General features: G+C 42.5%; 3 protein-coding genes across 3 annotated transcripts; all 3 read left to right on the top strand.

The window, feature by feature from the left end:
- The first annotated feature begins 1,529 nt into the window (after positions 1–1,529).
- On the top strand, positions 1,530–3,268 carry LOC126492672 (hemoglobin subunit beta-H0). Its single transcript, XM_050129214.1, has 3 exons — positions 1,530–1,660; positions 1,788–2,010; positions 3,110–3,268. Exons 1-3 carry the CDS (start codon positions 1,569–1,571, stop codon positions 3,236–3,238), a joined length of 444 nt encoding a protein of 147 aa, XP_049985171.1. The 5' UTR covers positions 1,530–1,568; the 3' UTR covers positions 3,239–3,268.
- Positions 3,269–6,232: 2,964 nt separating this feature from the next.
- LOC126492673 (hemoglobin subunit beta-H1) lies at positions 6,233–7,633 on the top strand. The gene is made up of 3 exons (XM_050129215.1): positions 6,233–6,324; positions 6,452–6,674; positions 7,490–7,633. The coding sequence occupies exons 1-3, from the start codon at positions 6,233–6,235 to the stop codon at positions 7,616–7,618; spliced, it is 444 nt and encodes a 147-aa protein (XP_049985172.1). The 3' UTR covers positions 7,619–7,633.
- A 13,700-nt stretch (positions 7,634–21,333) lies between these two features.
- On the top strand, positions 21,334–22,677 carry LOC126492671 (hemoglobin subunit beta-like). The gene is made up of 3 exons (XM_050129212.1): positions 21,334–21,500; positions 21,606–21,828; positions 22,424–22,677. Exons 1-3 carry the CDS (start codon positions 21,409–21,411, stop codon positions 22,550–22,552), a joined length of 444 nt encoding a protein of 147 aa, XP_049985169.1. The 5' UTR covers positions 21,334–21,408; the 3' UTR covers positions 22,553–22,677.
- Positions 22,678–23,899: the final 1,222 nt, after the last annotated feature.

Here is a 23,899-nt window from a genome sequence, read left to right as displayed (position 1 = left end):
AGTAACTATATTATAATTTCAAATATGTTTTAAAAACTATTTATCATTTTAAGTTTTATAAGTCCATGTGTATGTCTGCATTTGTGTTTGTGTATGTGTAAGGAGGTGCTCCTGGAAGCCAGAGCTATTGTTTTCCAGTAGAACTGGGGTTCAGGTGGCAATTTGGCTATTTGGGTAGATCTGTATACATTACTACCAGCTCACAAACGTCTTATGTTAAAGATAATGTATTTGGTTTTCACTCAGACTGTACATTCTGTACTGATACACCAAAAAATCCTTCCAACGATATATGGGAAGAGCAAAGAATTCTTAAAACTATTAGTAGAAAGTCACCAGTACTTAGACAACAATGAGGACACTAAGAGAGACATACACAGATCTAATCTTCATGGAGGTAAAAAAAGACAAGATCTCCTGAGTAAATAGGAAGCATGGGGACCTCGGAGGAGGGTTGAAGGGGAGGGGAGAGGCAGGGAGGGGAGCAGAGAAAAATGTAGAGCTCAATAAAAATCAATAAAACAAAAAAATAAATAATGAAAAAACAAGAAAAAACAAAGTAAGAAAGAACGTCACCACTAGGGAGGGAGTGCCTAACGTGCAATTCTGTCCCAGCTGTGGCACTGCGTGTGTACGTTACTGGATGGAAATATCCCTGATGCTTCAGTTATTTTGTGATACACAAGAGTGTAGAGAGAGTCTGGTTGAAGCACCTGAAATACCAGTCATTCAGCCATCTAGGACTCAACCTGACAAAGGCACTGACCCCACTTCCTGCAGCACCGGGCAGCTGCACGTTTCCAGGGGGAAGAATGTGCTCCTAGGGCATAAAAGGCTATCATTTGCACACAGCAGATTGCTCTGTTTAACAGTATGATGGAGGCAAATGTGGAGACCATATTTGTTCTACACACCAATCTATTCCTACTCAGAAACTGAAATTTTTCAGGAACTACTTTCCTGAGGCTGTGGGGAAAGAGGGAGATCATGGCCTAGACCTCTAGAAAATGCACGCAACGGTTTGCACAGCACTTCCTTGTATTGCATGGCTTATGAGTAAGGGGCATATTTCTGCCATTCAGATACTGATTCCCATGCCATAAAAGAGCCTCATCCTCCCTAGGGCTGCCCCGTGTTTGTCTCTGCTTCAGCTTTAATCTACTGACCTGGAAGGTTCAAGATGAAAAGGAAGAGTGTGAAAGATAACCTTGCAAATCTCCTGTTGAAAGGAGAGGGGACCAAAGAAAAGGAAGGAAGGAAGGAAGGAAGGAAGGAAGGAAGGAAGGAAGGAAGGAGAGAGAGTAAAGCTATGAAAAGCAGCAGGAGGGTCTCCCCCATGAGGGAAGGGGCCTGCTTGACACTATCTTACTGGAAATGCTATCTAAACCTGACTCCTCTGGACCGCACCCCTGTCTTGCCCAGCCTCTCTTGACCAATGGCCTCAGAGTCCTGGGGAGGGGGAAGGGTGCAAGGTCCAGAGTGAAGAATAAAAGGCCAGGCCTTCAGCCACTTGAGCACACTGCCTTCCACTCACCTGAGATCAACTCCCAGCTTCTCGACCTGACACCATGGTTCACTTCACAGCTGAAGAGAAGGCTGCTATCACAAGCATTTGGGAAAAAGTAGATGTGGAAAAAGCTGGAGGAGAAACCCTGGGAAGGTAGGATGGGAGTCCAGGGCAGGGGAGGAATGGAGGGGGGAAGTCATGCATGGCAGAACTAGCCAGGTTTCCACTAGCGGATGGTGACACGTTCTGACTTTCTAACTGCTACTGCCCTGTGTGTCAGGCTCCTGATTGTCTACCCATGGACTCAGAGATTCTTTGACAAGTTTGGAAACCTCTCTTCTGCCCAAGCCATCATGGGTAACCCCAGAATCAGAGCCCATGGCAAGAAAGTGCTGACATCCCTAGGCTTGGCGGTTAAGAACATGGACAACCTCAAGGAGGTCTTTGCTCATCTGAGTGAGCTGCACTGTGACAAGCTTCACGTGGACCCTGAGAACTTCAAGGTCAGTTCAGAACATGCTCATGTGCTCAATTTAAATGTGACATGGGGAAAAGAATAAAAGTTAAGAGCGTGATTGGTACCTGCTGCTTTTGTTTATTTCCAGGAATCTATTCCTCATATTGGGTTGTCTTCCTCAGCCTTAATACAAGGGGAGGAGCTAAGTCCTAAGTCAACTTGATATACTCCTTCCTGAATAGAAACAGGAGTGGACAGGGGGCTGGGGGGGGGGACAGAATGGGAGGAGAGGAGGGAGAGAAAACTGTGGTCAGGATATAAAATAAATGAACAAATTTAATTAAAATCAAAAAGGAGAGAGATTATAATGGCACAGATCTCAAATGGGGATCTAGATCTAGTGTTAGTGAATTGCTAGAAACTTCTTCTATAAATTTGCAAATATTCAGAAAAGTTTTTTAGACAGACTTGTATTATCTCAGTATGTAACTCAGTATTGTCTCAGTATGTAACTCAGTTGGCAGAATACATGAAGTGTTCAATGCAATGCCTACCGAAGGACAAAAAGGAATAGATTTTGGAGTTGGTTATAAATTCCTTCCTACTTTTGAAAAAGGAAATTAGCATATATGTGGAAGTAGAAATAGCATTTGAAATTGACATTTTGTTTTAGAGAAGGAGAAATACATTATTTATGTGGATTCTAAATGATTGACACTTCAGGAAAGATATGAGACGAAAACTAGACAGATTTTTCTTATCAGTGTGATGGACTTTTAAAAAATCATTAGAGTCCTAATGAGTAATATCAGAAGGAGTGAATGCTCCGTCATTGCAAACTTAAACTCGAGTAAGCATGTTTCTGCTCTCAAATCCTGTACTTACTGAAGCCAGGCCATTTGTGACTAAGAAAAGGAATAAGAGGCATAAAAATGGAAGATTGTGGAAACAAAAGGGAGCAGGCCAGAAGAGGTTCAATGGGGAGCAAGGAGGGCATTTGAACAGTGAAACTGAAGGAACCTCCTCATTAGAGTGAACAGATAGTTGAGGATTGGAGTCCTCAAAAAAAGTAACTTAAACATACTATTTTTTCATGTAAATTCCGTTTTCTGTCTTTTTCCTCATTTTTGTGTTTTCTCTTATAGCTCCTGGGAAACACGCTGGTGATTGTTCTCTCTTCTTACTTTGGCAAAGAATTCACGGCCGAGGTGCAGGCTGCCTGGCAGAAGTTGGTGGCAGGAGTGGCCAACGCTCTAGCCCACAAGTACCACTGAGCCCCCTTTCCTGATAACCAGCACTCTGTGTACCCCTCAGCCCCATCTATATAAGACCACTGTGCTGGAATTTGAAACCAGAGTTCTGTTGAATAAAGTCCATTCTCTTCAGTAACATGAGTCATATTTCTCATTGTGTATTTCTCACTTTTGTGTTAAAGAAAGAAGGTTGAAGGGCTCATAGTAGGGGAGCAGCATAACAGGAAACCCAAGTTTCTCTGAAAACTGTATCTGGACTCAGGGGAGGAAGGTAGATGTTAGGAGATTTTTCTAAGGTGTCAGGGAAGGTGACGAGTTGAGAAGAATTGTCATGTGGGGAAGCAAAGGTTAATCTGCTGGAGAAGGCATTGCAGTGCAGTTGCAATAACAGTGTGACAAATGTCGGGAGCAGCTTGTGATATGTCTTGTTTAATTAAGACAAAACTTTACACAGATCTAATGCCTAAGCTGACATAAACAATGTACTCAGATTCTTTAAGAAACAACTTACTTTATTTTTAATCATGTGTCACTGTGTCTGTGTTTGGGTTTGTGCATGAGAGTTCAAGATTCTAAGAGGTCCAGACTGGAACTGGTCAGGTCCCACTGGAACTGGAGTTACAGAGGTTTGTGCGCCGCCTGCCATTGGTGCCGAGAACTGAGTTCAGTTCCTCTGAGAGCATTATTTACTCTTAAACATTGGGTCATCATCTCTCCATCTCTAAGTGTACATTTTCCAGCAGATGCTTTATCTGGTGTTCTCTGGGTCTAATTGCAAGAAAAAGGACAAATTGACAGAGAGCAGTGAACATTTAAGAAAACGTTTCAGTGAAACGACAATAGCAGGCTTATGTTTTGAAGGAGTTCATTGTCTCAATGAAGAGGCAAAGATATGAGACACAATTCACTGCAATTCTTTTTCAGACTGTAGTGAGTGATGAGATGGTGCGAGAGAAAGGATATAAGTGGAACCCTCTCAGGGGATGATGGCGATTTCATACACGGGAAGTCTACATGGATGCTAAAACTTTCTGTAATCTGAAGCCTGTAAACTAGATGTTAATGATCTGTTTAAAACTATAAGGTATTGAAGAGGTAAAATATTGCCAAAATTAGACAATAGGGACCTTGATTGTAGAAATCTACTTTATTAGGTAGGAAACAATAAGCCCACCTGGTGAAGCCTGCTTATCATCCCCCCTACTTGAAAGTACAAGCAAAGTAGCACAGTTTAACAGACTGCCTGAGCCAGAGGCAGTTCAAGGCTCACCTACAACTTAGTGAGTTGCCGTCTCAGAATAAATGCTGGTCTGAGGATGTTGCTCAGTGTGGAGCACTGGCCTAACATGTGGAATGTCAGAGATTCAATTCCCAGTACCACTAAACTAAAAACACTGAATGAATTGATTAGTAACCAATAAACAGTCTCAGGAAAACCGACTGAAGGAAGGGGCTATTGAGAAAATATCCTCCTTACGAATCCAAAGTTGATCTAAATCCTCAGGAACTGGATGTAACAGTGTTATAAAGGTTTAAACTAAGTAGGTGAAGCAAGGTGTGTAACCGCAGCAATGACCGAAGATGGGAGACAGGCATGGGGTCAGACATACTGGAAGGTATGAGTAGGGAACAGAAACAACGAAATCACAAATCTTGAGTGGGTGTAACTACATAAGGCATGCGTGAGACACTCAGGTGGGGAAATCTTGAGTGGGTGTAACTACATAAGGCATGCCGTGAGACACTCAGGTGGGCAAATCACACCTGAGAGAGTTTAAAATTGCTCAAAGACATTCACCTCCTAAGTCAATCTCATGTGAAGGTTTGGGATGTTTAAATGGTAGAAGTCAGAGGACAGCACCTGCTCTTGACTCCATAGATATGGAGAATAACTGAAGAAGACTCACACATGATTGGGGGATGACAGTTTAAGTAGTCTTTGTCTACTTTAAAGATGAGGGAAGAATGGTTCTTTAGTTTCACGTTATCAACAACATTGATCTTTCTGGTCCTCCTAGCTTTTCAATATGGCTCTAAAAATTTCAGACCTTGTACAAGGCACTGAAATTGGTTATCACTGGGCCCATCAATAGATGAGACAATGCCCACTTTTATCAATTTCTTTCTTCTTGCCGTCACTAATGATTTGGCTCTAGATGTCAGCAGACAAAGGCTGATAGGTCTGTGTTGTAGAAAGAAGAGACATTTACCACCCGCTTGAGAGCTAGCTATGCCTAGCACCACTACAATGTGAAAAAGCAAGATAACTGAAAAATAACTGTTACTATATTTACTCGCATATTCACATATACAGGTCAGGATAATACAAAATTTTGGTTTGTTTGTTTTGTTCCTGGAGACATGGTTGCATGCCTGAAGCTGTGAGGAAAGAGGGAGATCATGGCCTAGACCTCTAGAAAATGCATGCAACGGTTTGCACAGCACTTCCTTGTATTGCATGGCTTATGAGTAAGGGGCATATTTCTGCCACTCAGGTCCTGATTCCCATGCCAAAAAACGGCCTCATCCTCTCTAGGGCTGCCCCGTGTTTGTCTCTGCTTCAGCTTTAATCTACTGACCTGGAAGGTTCAAGATGAAAAGGAAGAGTGTGAAAGATAACCTTGCAAATCTCCTGTTGAAAGGAGAGGGGACCAAAGAAAAGGAAGGAAGGAAGGAAGAAAGGAAAGAAGGAAGGAAGGAAGGAAGGAAGGAAGGAAGGAAGGAAGGAAGGAAGGAAGGAGAGAGAGAGTAAAGCTATGAAAAGCAGCAGGAGGGTCTCCCCCATGAGGGAAGGGGCCTGCTTGACACTATCTTACTGGGAATGCTATCTAAACCTGACTCCTCTGGACCGCACCCCTGTCTTGCCCAGCCTCTCTTGACCAATGGCCTCAGAGTCCTGGGGAGGGGGAAGGGTGCAAGGTCCAGAGTGAAGAATAAAAGGCCAGGCCTTCAGCCACTTGAGCACCCTGCCTTCCACACACCTGAGATCAACTCCCAGCTTCTCGACCTGACACCATGGTTCACTTCACAGCTGAAGAGAAGGCTGCTATCACAAGCATTTGGGAAAAAGTAGATGTGGAAAAAGCTGGAGGAGAAACCCTGGGAAGGTAGGATGGGAGTCCAGGGCAGGGGAGGAATGGAGGGGGGAAGTCATGCATGGCAGAACTAGCCAGGTTTCCACTAGCGGATGGTGACACGTTCTGACTTTCTAACTGCTACTGCCCTGTGTGTCAGGCTCCTGATTGTCTACCCATGGACTCAGAGATTCTTTGACAAGTTTGGAAACCTCTCTTCTGCCCAAGCCGTCATGGGTAACCCCAGAATCAGAGCCCATGGCAAGAAAGTGCTGACATCCCTAGGCTTGGCGGTTAAGAACATGGACAACCTCAAGGAGGTCTTTGCTCATCTGAGTGAGCTGCACTGTGACAAGCTTCATGTAGACCCTGAGAACTTCAAGGTCAGTTCAGAACATGCTCATGTGCTCATTACTATTTTTGCTAACAACATTACTGGGAATTGATACCATGGATTGGTAATGCCTTCACAGATTCTCATCTACATGCCTCCAAAACTAGCATCAGTAAATAAGTAGTATAAGTCTAAATTAATATTTAGCTGTGCAAATACTGTGGAAGAGAAAGATTTTGGTGCAACATAGAGTGTACTCCTAGCATGCCTGAGGCCTTGTGTTGGATCTCTAGCATTGGGAAACAAAGGGTTCAGATACTGGATGTTTTTTACAGAGTGTGTTTTTAGAAATTTGTAGATTTATGCAAGAAGAAACAGAATTTGAACTGGATATCTTGTCGTTAGGAAAAGAAAATATCTTATTTATTTGGTGCCTAATAATCGGTACTTTAGGGAAAGATATGAACAAATTCTAAAATCCTGATCTTGTTCATCTTTTGACAAACTGTCTAAGTATTTTCATTCCCACTCAACATCGGCATAGTTGGAGGCTTTTTTATTGGTTGGACGCTTGACTCCATTAAGCATCTTGTTACCCTGCAATCTTATGTTCATTTAGATTAGTCCATTGGTGAATGAGACAGGAGGCAAGGAATACTGGAGGTAAAAAGGGCGGAATGAGGAAGAGTACAGATCCAGCTGGTTGAGTGGTGTATGGGAACAAGAAGAGTCATGCAATGTAGTTGCCAAGTTTGTCACAGGTGAAGGGATTGGCAATGAGACACAGAGATCCTCACGGGATATAATTTTTATATGCCATCGCTTTGAACCTCTACCTATCACTGCCATTTTTTTTTGTTACAGCTCCTAGGTAACATGCTGGTGATTGTCCTTTCTGGTCATTTTGCCAAGGAATTTACCCCTGAGGTGCACGCTGCCTGGCAGAAGCTGGTGATTGGTGTGGCCAATGCTCTAGCCCACAAGTACCATTAATCTCCCATTTCTGTAGACCAGCAATCCTGTGTGTCTCTCATGCTCTCTTTGAGCACATGAGGACTGGACTAGGCCTTAAGAGCACAGATTTTGTTTAATAAAGTTGATTCTTAATGATCTAATATTGTGTTTTTTAAACTTTTATGTTGAAAGAAGATCTGGGTGGGCTTATGAGTGTGGAGGGAAGGATATACTGTGGAAAAGTGGTGAGGCTCAAGGAGGATGAAGAGATGACAAAAATTCTTCAGAAAGAGAAGAAAGGGTTCGTTCAGTATATGGTAGGGTACAAAACATTTACTGTACAAGGTAAAAACAAGGGTAGCAAGTGGTTAGGGGAAAGAAGGCTAGTGAGACATGCTAAAATTTTTCTTAAGTTTTGCGATATGTGTATGAGAGTTTTGCCTGCATGTGTCCATGTGTACTACATGTATGTAGACCAAGAGAGGGTCATGTCCCCTGGACTGGAGGTACAGCTGGTTATGAGCTGCCATGTGGGTGCTGGGAATTGAAATCTGTTTTTTCAGAAGAGCAGCAAATGCTTTTATATCTGAGTCCTCTCTTTAACTCCCAAACAAGCTGTAGATTTTTTTTAGAGAAATCCTTATGTATCTAAAATACAAGCTAGAATTTTTAATTCATTGTGTATTTTTGAAGAGCTGGCTTATACCTTTTGAGACTGAGATATCAAAGTAAATGGGGAGCGGAGTGATATGTGGGATCTTGTTTGAAAAAGTTCGAGGAGTTACTGATGCTGTACTTTCCTTTAGTCACGTGTGAGGGTCACTTCACTGGCACAAAGAAGAATAACAGCTAAGGCATTCAGTGTTCTGGACTGTGTAACGGGATGTAACAAGTCCTGAAGTGAAGTTAAACGTACCAGAGAAATAGTAAATTTAGGGATCATTTGAGAACAAGAACGCTTTCATATAAATGAAGACTACATAATTATGAGAAGGCCCACATGCTCTAACTCCTGAAGGATACCTTGGTATCTTCATTAATGACTATTCAACATAGAGGGCCATTGAAGAGACCAAAAGTTATAGGTCCCTGAGTATAAAATTGTAACATACAACTATGTAACAGGAGATGGTAAATCCAATACCTATGAGCTAGTCTGAGACTTCCCAGGGCCATTTAGCAATGTCAAGCCAGACTACAGAAATTACTGGGATATGGTGGCACAATAAAAATGGAAAGAGAGGGTGAAGATGTAGAAAACTGTACCGTGCTTGCCAGTAGGTGCAGAACTCCCAGGTTCAATCGATAGCTATACATACAGTTTCAAACAATGGAGTAAAATTTTAGTAACTATAACTCTCCTTAGATAACTAAACAAAAATTGGGATAATTGAGGTAGTAACCTTCTTGTATATATAAAGTGAATTCAACATTGCAGACACTAGGCACACAGGGAGTGTAATTGTTTAAACCCAGAAAGTGAAGTGAGGCTCCCAGCCTGGGAAGGACCAGCAAAGGTAGAATGAATCTGACCTGGTGCCAGATTTACCAGGAAGAATGGGTAGGAAACGGAGGGAGGATATCTGAAGTCACCCCACCCAGTGTGTATAGCTAGAGAAAGCCATGAAGTGGCCTGGGACCCTCGTGTCACTGAATTTGCTTCAGAGAGTTCAGGTTTCTCAGGGACACTGAATTTCCTAGTCTTGAGTCAGTTTCAAACATTAATGCTTGACATTTGAACCGAACTCCAGGAGTCTTGCTGAAGAAAGGGAGGAGGGGGTTGTAGAAGCCAAGGTTATGCTTAAGGAGGGTCAGGGTTATGATGGGGGAACCCACAGAGACATCTGACCGGAGCTCTTGGCATTACATGGACTCTGAACCAACAGTTAGGGAGCTTGCATGGGACTGATCTAAGCCCTCTGAATGTTTGTGACAGTTATGTAGCTTGGTCTGTTTGTAAGGCTCCTAGCAGTGAGATCAGGACCTGTCCTTGGCACTTAGCTGGCTTTTGGGAACCTATTCTCTTTGCTGAATTACCTCTCCCAGCCTCTATGCTGGGGGAAGAGCTTGCCTGCCTCAACTTGATGTGCCATGCTGTGTTCCAGCCCATGGGAGGCCTGCCCCTCTCTGAATGGAGAAGGAGGAGGAGAGGATGGGGATAAATGCTAGGGATAGTGAGGAGCTGGAGGAGAGGAGGGAGGGGAAACTGTGGGAGGTATGTAAAATAAATGAAAAAAAAATTAATAAAATAAAATTAAAAAACAAAACCAAAAGCATTCGTGTTTGAATGTGCAAATTCTGGGAGCTATAGTGACAAATTGGGGCAAAAATAATTCCAGTTCTCATTTCTTGACCTCTTTGCATTGGTCGATATTTGACTTTCCTCTTTGTCTCCACCACAAGGATGGAGACCAATAATTCTTAGAGATGGAGACTAGGGCATATCTGAACTCTACAAAATTTTATAGCAGTCTCATTAGAATACATGTGGGATCTCACTGAATTCAAAATGATGTCACTAAGCTAGGAAGAACCATATCCATTTCCAGTATCTTATTTCTTTTTCTTGACTCCTCTCTTGATTCTGACTGGTCACTTCATGAAGTGAAGGATTGATGCTGCAGGGATGGCAGAAGACAGGCTCTCTGTCTGCAGAAAGGCCAATCTATATATCGAGGCCTTTCCAGTCAGAAATCCAAACAATATCATTTTAAAATTGTTTCTGATTTACTTATGTACAGATCAGGATTGTTAAGTCTGGAGTGTAGCCCCAGCCCCTGGCATCCATCCTAGCCCCCTGGCCTGGGAGTTCCATTAGTCTGGACTCCAAATCCCAGCAGGCTAGGTCCTGACTCCTCCCTGGGGGAGGGTCAGGACCACTCCCACAGGATATTTAAGTGGACTCCCAGAGGAGAAACACATGGTTCTGGGTTTGCATGTGCTCCCTGCTTTCCTGTCTCCCCACCATGTGCTCGGCAACCTGATGGGCATTTTAATTTAATTTGATCTGTCCTAATTGGATTTCTTTGTGCTGGCAGAGCCGCTCATTTTAATTTTTTTCCTAACAAGGATGATGAATGATTTTTAACAAATGAAGGTTAAATTTTTGGTTCTTTAGCAATTTTTACCAATGAAAATACAAAAAAGGAAGATACCAAAAAGATCGAAATAATTCACTGACATAAATTTATTATTATTACTTCTTTAAGAATGTTTGCATAAGTGTACAGGTGTCAGTCTGTGCAGTCATATTGGTATGACTCTGTGTTAAGGAATACAAAGGACAAATGCATTTTTTAAAATTTTCTTTTCTCTCTCTCTTTCTTTTCTTTCATGTAGTACTCCTCCCAGTTTCTCTCCCTCTCTCCCAGATCCACTCCTCTGTTTCCTCTTATAAAAGAGCAGGCCTCCCAGATATATCAACCAAACAAGTTAATGGCTATGCAGTCTAGGCTGGTGAACCAGTAAATCTCAGGAATCCCACTTTCTGCCTCTGGGAACATCTGAACCATCACCACACTTTTAATCGGGATACAGGGAATCAAATTCAAGTCCATATACTTGCATTAAAAAGTCTATCATTTGCTGAGTACTCACCCATACCAATTAGTTGTTGTTGATAGTGTTATTATATTTACTTTTTTGAGACAAGGTCTCATGGAGAACAGGTGACTTTAACTCAGTCTGCAACCTAGGATACTCTTAACTGATAATCCTGTACCTCTCTCTCCTCTAAAGCATGTAATGTGTGATAGCTGCTGAGGCCAGCATCTTGATAAGTCACTAGAGACAAATTCTAAGAGAAGTCAAGCAGAGTTAGTTTCTTGGAAAGAACTGAAAAAACAGAACTGAAAGAAAAACAATGCCACTTACTCAGACTTATGCCTCCTATACACTGTGCTATGCTTATGAGTATAATTGTCTAATTCAGTATTATGAACCAGGTCAATTTGCACTTTTACAAGTGAATAAAGCAGTATTAGCACAACTAACTCATTCAGGCTCACAGAAAGTAGACCTGAACTGAGTTTAATTATTGCGTTTATTTTATGCTGATTAAAATTCAAATGTGAAATAGTTCAGGATAGCCACATGGTAAATAGGCAAGAAGTACTTACATTTGAGTCGATGGTGTATTTAGACGACAGCCAGTCTTTCTTTACCTCTCTGTGGCACACCTTTCTCGTATGCGTCTCTCCCCGAAGGGTTTGTCATCAAAATCCAGACATCTACTCTGACACCAATTGTAACTTAGATATCCCCCATCAAAGTTTGCATTTCCTTAATTGAAATCAATTCTGAGTTAAAACAGCAGTGACTCTTTGAACTCTATTTTATTCCACATTTCTTATGCTCCCTAAAGCTTCACTGTCAACACTTTAACTTTGTAGTTATCAAACTACTTTGTGGGTACGTCATTATTGCTCAAACTCTTCAGGGTTATTTACCTTCGGCCTGCTATCTAGCTCTGCGCTCGCACCTCAACACAGGTGGAAGTGCCTATCAGCGGACTCCTCCACACAGGTAGAACTGTCTACCTGACTCCTCCACACAGGTGGAAGGGTCTATTATGGGACTCCTCCACACAGGTGGGAGTGTCTACCTGACTCCTCCACACAGGTGGGAGTGTCTACCTGACTCCTCCACACAGGTGGAAGTGTCTATCAGCAGACTCCTCCACACAGGTGGGAGTGTCTATCAGACTCCTCCACACAGGTGGGAGTGTCTATCAGATGACTCCTCCACACAGGTGGAAGTGTCTATCAGCGGACTCCTCCACACAGGTGGGAGTGTCTACCTGACTCCTCCACACAGGTGGAACTGTCTATCAGACCCCTCCACACAGGTGTCTTCCAGGTTGCCAGCAGCTACCAGGTTTTCCACTTTTTCTGCTGACACTTTTCTACCAGCGTCAGCTGCTTCAGCCAGTCCAATAACCTTACACTCAGAACAGCATTTAGTTTTCTTGTCTTGTTTTCCTTCCTGTGATCAACAGCATACATAACAGGACTGAGATCTTTCTAATTTAAGGCTTCATCCTATCACAACACTGCTCTCAAAGCACTCCCCGAGTAGCAAGGCTTGACAGTGGCTCTGTAATGACATCACGTAGCAGCTCAGCATATCTACTAAGAGTGTTTCAGAATCAATTTCCTTTTTTCATAAAAAGGGTCAATGATTGGGTAATCATAAATGTGTTGCAAGATTTTAGGAAAATTTGGTAAAGTGTATTTTCTGCTATTTTTACTATTTGCTAATTTATTATTTATGTAGGAGTGATGGTTTATAGTGCAGACTGAGATCTGTTTCCTTCTTATATTCTTAATACGGCTGTGCTCTTTGAGGGAGCCAAACTTACATATTCGATATTTCATTTTGGCTTGTTTAAGAATGTTCCAAATACAGTGTGCACCAGACAAATCTTGATCTATTCAACATCACACTTGTGGACTTGACCCCCGCTTGTATTCCCCTTTTCAGTTATCATGGGCCAAGCCTGGTAACACAGATAGCGTTGCTACTTCCTTCCCTGCTACAAGTGCGCTATAGTGCTTTGTCTTTACTGAATCTACTTCTAAAGTCCACTTCTGCATAGGAGCGATAAGAATCTGACCAGGTGTGGTAATTCATGTCTTAATCCCAGCATTAAGAAGCAGAGACAGATGGATCTCTGTGCATTCAAGAGCAAGATATCCTATATAGTGAGTACTAGGCTAGTTAGTGTTACATAGTGGAACTCTGTTTCAATAAATATATAAACAAATTACAAAGTTACTATAAATATAATAAATAAATTATAAAAGCCATTATAAAATACAAATAAAATAGAACCTCTGTGCTAACATAGGGTGTGGGCTTCACCTGTAGCAAACTAGACTAATTTTATCCCAGAGACAAAAGACAGAACGGGATGAAAATGCTTTACTCAGGGCTGGGGGAGATGCAGTGCAATCTCTGTCTGAAATGGGGCAGAAGGTCAGACATTGGAGAGTGGTGATGGCCATACAAAACTCAGAAGGTATCTAATAGCACCAAAATTGGCTCTTAAATGGTTGGTGATAAACTTTATGTTAGGTTTAACACAATAAAAATGTATACAAAGAAACAAAGCAAAAAATTAGGACATCTATTTGTTTACAAAAATTTCAATATATTTTGATTTATAAGTCAAATAATAATGATCGATAACATAATTTAAAAGTCACTTTTGGAACTGCTCTGCCCTGCCATAATATACAATTCCTCTTCAGGATCAGAAAACAGCCCTGACATTGATATTTTGATGTATAAACATGACCATATTGGCTGGGGGTGCCAGTGATCCAGGACTTATTTACAACCCTCGATTTGCATTCTCAATTTTTCAGCACAGAAGAACCAACCATTTGATCAACCCATCCACACACCTACCAATTACATAGCTTGGAATCTTTATATTTGGTGATTTTTATCAGCTTTATGTTATAAGATAAAACATTTCTCGTTCACTTTACACATTCCCCCTTCCATTCCATTCTAAGCCTCACAGCCTTCCTCCCTTCACTCCCTTCTTTCTTGCCCCTTTCTTTTTTAAATTTTATCTATCTATCTATCTATCTATCTATCTATCTATCTATCTATCTATCTTACATCCCAACCACAATTTCCCATCCCTCCTATCCTCCCAGTCCTCACCACCCCAACTCTCCTCTACTCAACCTCCATCCACACCTCCTCTGTTTCTATTTAGAAAAGGACAGACCTACCATTGATATCAACAAAACGTGGCATATCAAGTTATAGTTGAATTAGAATAAAAGCATAAAATTCCCTTTAAATTTTTTTTTAAAAATTCTCTTATACAAAGCACCTCAACTGCACTTGCCCCCCCTGACACTCCTCCTAGACTTTCCCTACCTCCCCTCTCCCATAGTATCCTCTCCTCCTCCCTTTCCCTTTAGAAAAGAGCAGGCCCCCAGGAATATCAACCAAAGACAGCCTAACAAGTTACTATAGGAGCCGAGCAGGGCTAACTGTGCATTTACTGTAATGCAGCCGTGTTTACTAGGAACCTCACACAGAGACATGCTGTAGAGCTAACTGATGATGAGAAGGCTGCCATCACTGGCATGTGGGATGAGGAAGGCAGAAGAAATTGGTACTAATCCCTGGAGATGTTAGGACAAACAGCACAAGGGAACATATGGAGCCGGATCTGTGGGGGCACTGAATTTCTCTATCCTTTGATGTTTTCACTGCCAAGGCTGGCATTTGTCTTTCCACAGTCCAAGAACTACTTTGAGCATGTGACGTCATTTTCTTCCATGTTGCCACTGAGGGTAACCCCAGATGAAGGCTCTTGGCAGGAAGGTGATGGGATCCTTTGGTGAAGTTCTGAAACACCTGTCAACTGAGCAACCTTTCCCAGCCTGAGTGAGCTGCACTGTGACAAGCTGCATGTGGATCCGGAGAACTTCAGGCTGAGGGCTGGGGGCTCTGCTGTCTCCTCTCCGTGCTCCTGTGTTTCAGTTAATTCTGTTCCCCCCACATTCTCTCTCACTTTCCTATACTTCACCTCTTAATGATTTTCAACTTTTGGTTAATATTCTTTATTTACCCTTTTCACAATCTTCCCTTAAAGAAATTTCTTTATTTTATATTCTGTCTTTGTCCCCTACCCACACCTCTACCTCCACTTATTCCCAAGTCCCTTGCTTAGGTCAATATGCCAATTATACACCCTACCTCTCATTTTCTTGTGCTAGATTTGGGAAAAACATTCTCCTGACTCCCAACTTCCATATGAGGCTTTCAGAATATCTATCCTCAAGCAATAAGACAGAACAAGTGGTTCTAAAGGCCATGGAAAGAACAATCAGAATTTCATGAAATTAGAAGTAAATGCAAAGTTAAGGAAAGAAAAATGAGTATCTGTGGATGAAAGAAAGATCTGACCATCTATTATAGATGGGGCAACAGGAGTTGTAAAGTTACAGCACATCATCACATCAATCAATTGATTACTAAGCATGTACATAGAATATGTCTATATGTGTACATATAAATTATATGTACACACTCATAATATATAGATGCACATAAATACATACATGTGTATAGTTACTTTTTTATTTTGGAAGAAATTGCCTAGGGATCAAATTGGGATAGACTGTGAGGAAGTGTTGGTACAGTTCCTCAGAAGCCAAGCTTTATTTCTCTTCTTATCATATGTATATGTCTGTCTTCTTCCTCCCCACAGCTCTTGGGCAGCATGATAGTGATTTGCAATCCTGCCACTTTGGCACGGAATTCACTCCGACACTGCAGGCTGCTTTTCAGAAGAAGGTAGCTGCTGTAGTTGCTCTCATGGCTAGTACTAAGATTCCAACTTCATTTTGGTCCTTAGGAAACCCTTTCCTAGAATCCTACATTCTGAAGTTGGGAGAAACACCCATCCTCATGGTATAACATCTGCCCAATAAATAATTTCATGATTCATTTCATTTGTTTTCCTTTCAGAGATAGGCAGCATCACAGAGAACCTACAAGGAGGGAGCTGATCTGTGTTCATACAAAGAGTCAGAGGGAAACTCTGGTAGATACTAAGGGAAACGTTAGGAATCAGCAGGACTCAATCTTAAGAGCCCACTGCCCCTATCTCTGTCCCACCTGCTATACACTTTAATCCCTCCACCTTTTTATGATAAGAGAAAGATGGAAGTGTCAGGATTATGCTGGCCTTCCCTGTCACCTGGAAGGATGAATTCAGACAGTACCCTGTCCCTTTAAAAGACAAGCTCTGCCCACTCCCAATCTCTCTCTCCCCACCTCAGCAAGCTCGCCTCAGCCCCCTCTCCTCTGTCCCCACCACATTCTTCTTAAGAGGCATCTGTCTCTCCCTGCTTCTCTCTACTCTTTTTCTCTGTCTCTCTCTGTCATTGTCTTTCTCATCTCTCTGCCTGTTTCTCTCTGTGTGTCTCTGTCTGTCACTGTTTCTCTCTCTCTGTCTCTTTCTCCCTCTGTCTGTCTCTGAATCTCTCCCTTCCTTCTTTCTACCACCCAATACTCTTTTCGTAAATAAAACTCCGAACTCCACCTGCAACCTTTGTGTGGCTTATTCCGTTTCCTGCCAGTGCTCCCCATTCGCCAGGGACACACCAGAATCCCTCTCCCACTGGATCTTACAGGAAGACAAATTATCTTTTTCCAAAACATAGAAATTGTCATAAATATTTCAAATAGGGAGGATTCTGACACTTCAGAGTATTTAAGAGAGACCTCAAACTGGACATGTAGCCTTAAGCTTGGACACTGTTGTGACCCAACAATTACCACGCAAGGACAGCACCTGAAGGGCATTCCCTGTGGGCTCCCTCCCAGATCCCAGACTAGGCATAAATGACACCCAAATGCCTGTTTTCACAGAGAGATTCTTTATTAAGCTGGGAAGAAAAGTTAAAGTGGTGGCTTTCTGACTCAGGCAGAAAAACAGCAGCAAATGGTCTTGCAGGTGGCATTCTTAAGAAAAGAATAAGGGGAGATCTGAGTTAGGATGGGCTAAGATGTGGAGGTAAAGGAGATAGGAGATGAGGGAGAAGAGTAAGGAGACCAGGGAAAGGGGACAGGGATATTTGTCCCAGGGTCAGGCAATGAACTACATTTGGATAGAGGAGAGACAGAGACAGATGTAGCACATAGGAAAATGGCGGTTTATAAGGTACAAGGCGAAACCCCATGTTAGGATGAAGTGTTTACTTTTAATTGGGCATGTTAATTAGGTGAGCCAAAGAGGGCTTTTGATGGTTGGACTTTAATACTTTGATAGCTGGATCTTGGTAGTCAGCTTCAGGATGAGGAATTGGCCAAATAAGGGAATAGACATTGGGGGCTAGCTTTAGGAGTGTAATCTAACTTTAGGCTAAGACATATCCCATTATATCAGGCTGAAAAATGAATGATGTCTTAGCTAACACTATGGAAACAACAGTTGAGTGGGATGAGGTTGGGACATAACCAGAGGGAGAACAAGATTTCTGAGTCATGAAGCACAGGATTCAGAACCCTCAGATACTGTGAACTGGGGAAGAGGGGAGGATCTTTCATTTGCATGCCCGTGAACTTTGATGTCTTAGAGTCTGTGCTCTGGGCTGGGCATAGACGGTAGAGCAATGCGAGCTTGTCCTGAACTTACTGATCACCAGTTTACTCGCTAGCAACAGCCTTACACCATGGCGCACAGTCTGACAATGGGAAGTCAGCCATCAGTGGCCTGTGAGACCAGGTGGACAAGGAGGAAGTTGGTGCTGAGTCACAGGAGAAGCTTGTATCAAACAGTACAAGAAAAACAAATGGAAGCTGTCTGATAACAACTGATAATAACACTTTTGTGTATTATACAAAGCTGAAAAAAATAATTAACTCTCATCTCTTCGGGTTTTAGTGAAGACTGACTATGAAAACGGCACCAGTATAAACAACCCCAGTTGTTATCAGACAGCTGTCATCCAGTGACTGGTGGAAACAGATGAAGAGATCCACAGCCAAGCACTGGGCCAATCTGGGGAATCCTGCTGAGGAGACGGAGGGGTGTCAAGAAAAACACAAGGGAACCCACAGACTGCTAACCTGGGCTAATAGGAGCTCACAGACTCTGGACCAACAGCTCAGGAGCCTATGTGGGACTAACAGAGGCACTCTACATATGTGTGACGTTGTATAGTTTGAGCTACTTGTGGGACTCCTAGTGGTGGGAGCAGGACCTGTTCCTAAGGCTTTGCTGGGCTTCCAGGAACCTATTCCTCATACTGGGTTGCCTTGCCCAGTCTTAATACAAGGGGAGGAGTTTAGTCCTACCTCAACTTGATAAACCATGCTTTGTTGATGCCCATGGGAAGCCTGTCTCTTTCTGAACAGAAACAGAGAAAGGAAGAGTGGGTTGGGGGATGGGGCAGGAGGTGGGATGAGAAACTGCAATTGGAATGTAAATTAAACAAACAAATTTAATTAATAATAAAGATAAAAATGTACTAGTCTATATAATACATAAAAGTTGTATATTACATAAAATAATAAATATGCATATATAATTGTTACCTAAACTCCAGAAAACTGTAGAAGAACCCAGCCTTTTCTACATGACTAAGAAGTGAGTTAGTGAGTTTTGTTTGCCTGTACCCACTGAGGGGTTGGGAAAGGTAAAATGAAAGGTGAAACCAATCCATCAGTGAAGGAGGAATTACCAGAAGAAGGGAGCAATGAAAACAACGTTAATCTTCTTGGAGCAGCAAATGAGACAGAATTCATTATTTTCCTGATAACTTAACGGGAGAAAGGCAGTTGTATATCTGTTACACTGTGGCTGCTAGGAGTTTGCCTATGTTCTAGTAGTTGGAGTAGTAGCATCCATGGTTCTATGAGCAGCACTAGCTGAACTCAGTGGGACAGACAAAGAGAGAGAGAGAGAGAGAGAGAGAGAGAGAGAGAGAGAGAGAGAGAGAATGTAAAGTTAAGAAGGAGATCGAGTGGGGGTGTCTGAGAAGAGTTGGGGAAGTAGGTATAATCAAAATGCACTGTATATATGTATGGAATTCTAAAGAATATTTCAAAATTTGAAAAATATCTGAATTATAATGTGTGACTATTAGAGCTAAAAGCATGAGCTATTACTACTGAATATTTGTTGCTGGTGATGAGCAGGTGGAAAAAGAGTTGTTTCTAGACAGTGGTACACCTATACAAAGTCTAGAAACACTGCAAATAGGAAAGTGGTTCCCTGCTCTCAGTTTAGGCAGGGGACAAAGATCAGAAGGTCTGGATAAGAAAAAGACTAGAGACCTAGCAGAGACCTTGGGAGTGTTGCGATACCAACACTGCCTCAGAAAACCTGCTTCTCCTCTTACATTGCAGCCTTTAACATCAAGAAATAAAACTACAGAGGTCTGTTTTAGCATGAGAAGTAAACAGTGTGTTACACAGAAGAAAATGAAAACAGGAAGCAGGAGGGTATTGGAAGAGCTATGGAGATAACGTAGACAAGCTGCATTGGAGGGAAAAAGGAGTCTGTATCTCAGCGTTTCTGCCACTTGATAAAACACCATGACCAGAGCCAGCTTGAGAAAGAAAGCATTTATTTCATCTTACTCTTCTCAAGTCTTGCTCTCTCATGGAGGGAAGTTGGGATAAGACCTCAAGTCAGGATCCTGGAGGCAGAAACTGATGCAGAGGCTACAGAGGAATGCTGGTCACTGGCTTGCTCCTCTTAGCTGGCTCAGCCTGCTTCCTTACAGCATCAAGAAGTACCTGCTGGTGTATGGCATCATTCTCTGTGGGCTGTGCCCAACAGCATCAGTTATTAATAAAAAAAAATACCCTTCAGGCTTGCCTACAGGCAATCTGAGGGAGGCAATTTTTAAAGCAAGGTTTCTCTTGGTTTCCCAAATAATTCTGAATTGTATCAAGCTTACACAACAGTAACAAAAATTCAACTAGGACATGGGATAAATCAAGAAAATGGTCCAAAATATAGTACACTTAATGGCTAACAGCCACCAATCTGAGTGAATGAATGAGTCAGCCAACCAATCAATTAATTGATCAATCAGTCAGTCACCAGTAGAATGCCTTTCTACTTTCTTTTCTGCTTGGCTACAGGTACCTTCCCAGACAGAAGCAGTTAGGAATCCCTACTTTGAGACAATTACCTCTCCTAATGTCTCAAAACACAGGATTCTATATAGCTTTATATTGTGTTTTTTTTTCTTCCAGAATTGAGAATTCTGTTTGCTTCTCTGGGTCCCTAAAATTGAATCGAGCCACTGCTGCACAGGATAATTTCCATTCAAGCTTATCTAATTTTCCAGACATCATTTTTTGGGGTTTGTGTAAAGATGTAAGAGCTAGGTAAGTTCCATACGTAGGTATAGGCACGCACAGATACACTCATCATGAGCATCATGTGCTGTGATTCAAAGCCTGGATGGCAGGAGAGGGATCCCTCAGGACAGGGATCCCTCAGGACAGGGATCCCTAAAGAGCAGGCTGCCCAACCTAACCTCATTTGTGAGCACTGGGTTGACTTGCAAGATCCTGACTCAATGAATAAGGTAGAGAGCAATTGAGGAAGATTCCCTGAAGACGGAATATTGGCCTCTTCCCACACTCCTCCCAATCACATGTGTTCATGAAACTTGAAAACACACACACATACACACACATATACACACGCAAGTAAACCACAAAAACATTCATGTGACAGAAATGAGAGAAAATAGTAAATAAAATAGTGTTTATTCTTTAATCAGGAGGAAGTGACACCCGAAGGAAGGCATACCTAGAGCACAATGGAGGCACCACAATTTGTGCTAATGATTATGTGGCATGCTCAGGAGCACTCCGGAGAGAGAAGAAGTCCTTCAATGAACTCAAACTGGGAACAATGAGAAAGGCATATCTAAATTAGTGCCTCAGTTTCTCGTTTACATAATAATATAATTGGGAAAGTAATTTTACCAACCAGTTTGTTTGTGAACTTGGTGGTTAACTCTATTGAAAGCTACCAAAAAGTATGTGTTATGGCCAGTGCTTGCTGCAGGGATAAGGGCAGACACTATTCAGAGGGAGGACCCAGAGCTTAGACACCTAAGTCAGTGCCATAGCTGCCAGGGAGAGATATGGCTGTCATTGCCGAAGCCTCACCCTGCAGAACCACACCCTGGAATTGGCCAATCTGCTCACAGCGGGCAGAGAAGGCAGGAGCCAGGGCAGGGCATAAAAGGTGGGGCAGGACAAGTTGCTCCTCACACTTGCTTCTGACATAGTTGTGTTGAAGCACAAGCCCAGAAACAGACACCATGGTGCACCTGACTGATGCCGAGAAGGCTGCCATCTCCGGCCTGTGGGGGAAGGCCAACGCTGACGCAGTTGGCGCTGAGGCCCTGTGCAGGTTGGTACTGAGGTTACAATGCAGCTCACAAGTGGGTGCGTGGAGATACAGGTCTGTTTTCCACAGGCACTAACTTCCAGCTTCCTCTGGTTGTCTTCTCCTTAGGCTGCTGTTTGTCTACCCTTGGACCCAGAGGTTCTTTGAACACTTTGGGGACCTGTCCTCTGCCTCTGCTGTCATGGGCAATGCCCAGGTGAAAGCCCATGGCAAGAAGGTGATCCATGCCTTTGCTGACGGCCTGAAACACCTGGACAACCTCAAAGGCACCTTTTCTGCCCTGAGTGAGCTGCACTGTGACAAGCTGCACGTGGATCCTGAGAACTTCAGGGTGAGTCTGATGGGTTTGCCTGTGGTTTCCTTCCTCTGGTTTTGGGGTTCACCTTCCCATCAGAAGGAAGAGGGAAGAGTCTCTAGGGAGAGGTTTGGATGGAAGATGACTGCTTGCGCCCTGTGGAGGGCCGGCAAGAGTTTGACGACTTTACTTCCCCTCACTATTGTGGTCTCCCCTCTTTGTTCTTTGAGGCTGTGATTTCTTCTTTCTCCAAGAAACTCTTCATTTTCGCTTCCAGTTTTAAAATCTATTTCTTCTTCTTAATCTGCTTTTTTTCTTATTTTGTTTTCTTTCAAGTATTTCCTGGTAATTTGCTTTGAGGACAGGGAAGATAGGCAATCCCCTGCTTCCTTGCACAGCTCTCAAGAATACCAGAGCCCACTGGCTCTCTGACTAGGCTCATAGGGAAGAATATAATTTGCCTATAGATTCTGTTGACATAGAGGATTCTCATCAGCACTGGCGGGCGGGACCCAGCTGTCATTCTGCTTCTGCTTTAAGACTGTAACCATAAGTTGTGGTTTGAAACGAGCCTGCAGTGTCTGGTGTTTTTGCTCTAGTATCATGAGATGCCTGTTCTGTCTTCCCACAGCTCCTGGGCAATATGATCGTGATTGTGCTGTCCCACGACCTGGGCAAGGATTTCACCCCCGCTGCACAGGCTGCCTTTCAGAAGGTGGTGGCTGGTGTGGCCTCTGCCCTGGCTCACAAGTACCACTAACCCCCTTTCCTGCACTTGCCTGTGCTCACTTGTCTCCTAGAGAACAACTTCCACCTGTGGGCAAAATGATGAAGGCCTTGGGGCATCTTTCTTCTGGATAATAAAAGGCATTTACTTTCACTGCAGTGGTGTGTTCTATTATATGTGTGTCTCATATGGAAGTGCTCATGGGTCAGGATTCAAAATACAAAGAAGTCAGAGTTCAGTTCTGCCCTTGGGAAAAGAAACTAAGCCTTGTTTCTCATGATAGCTGCTGAAACAGCAAGGAGCATGCCACAGCCTCTCCTGTCCACAGCACTCACAGGAGAATTCAAGTGGTGGCTTCATTTGTAGATTAGATTTTGGCTACATTTTAAGTGTGTGATCTGTTTTCTCTAGTCTTTCTTACAACTGTCTCCTATCGTTTCTTTTGCCTACCTAACCCTTATAGACAGATATCCAGTCAATAATTTTTTTTTTGCCTATAGCTATTATTCCCTAAAGTTTTTTTTTTTTTTTTGGGCCACATTGTTCATCATCTCCCGAATCCTCTGACCATAGAGACCCCCATTGTACTAAAGAGGGGGAAGCTTTTCCCTGGAAGCTTTTCACATCACACCATGTTCTGGCCTGAGTTAGGAGTTAATAATGGAAGAATAAGAAAATCCAGTTTTTTCCACTGATGTGTCATGAATGTTTTATAACACCCTGTAGACAGACAACCTACTCTTTCTTAGTATGTTTATCTTCAGGATTGAGAGATGAGTTGGGGATCCAGTCTGTCCTTCATGCTGACTGATAGCTTTTCTTCGTATGTGGTTACTAGAGTCAACACCGTAGGTAGTACATCCTCAGTTTGTTTTCTCTCCATAACAACCCAGGTCAGACTAAATTCTGTAAACAATATATGAGTTTCATGTGTGCACTACTCTCCAGTAAGATTTTAGTAAGATTTTGAAATGACTGCACATACTAAGTGGCCTTTAATTAAGGAATAGTCTGTGTAAGTTTTATTGAGGTTACATAATAAAACTCACAAAACATTAAGAGATTGTGCAACTTTAAATGAACTGAACACTTAGACTAATGGGAGAGTATAAACCATATAGAATAAAGTATTGGACACATAAGATAAGTCTGAGGCCAGGTATCTCATGCATATCTATAGTCCCTACTAATTCTTGCTAAGAAGCCAAGCAGTGTTTACAAAGTGTGGGCCTCATAGGATGCAGTATCTAGTGCTCTGAAGCCTAATGTCCTCAAAGCAGTATCTTCTGCTTTCAAATGGCACTGGAAATTTTTACAGCTGCTCCATGAGTCACATAAGTGGGCTTTTGGCTAACTAAAAGGTAGTGTGAGCAATCCTTT

Source organism: Alexandromys fortis, unplaced genomic scaffold, assembly GCF_014885135.2.
Source record: "Alexandromys fortis isolate MF-2015 unplaced genomic scaffold, M_Fortis_MF-2015_v1.1 scaffold_303, whole genome shotgun sequence".
NCBI lineage: Eukaryota > Metazoa > Chordata > Mammalia > Rodentia > Cricetidae > Alexandromys > Alexandromys fortis.
The sequence above is the reverse complement of the archived record's forward strand: the minus strand, read 5'-3'. Positions and strand labels throughout refer to the sequence as shown.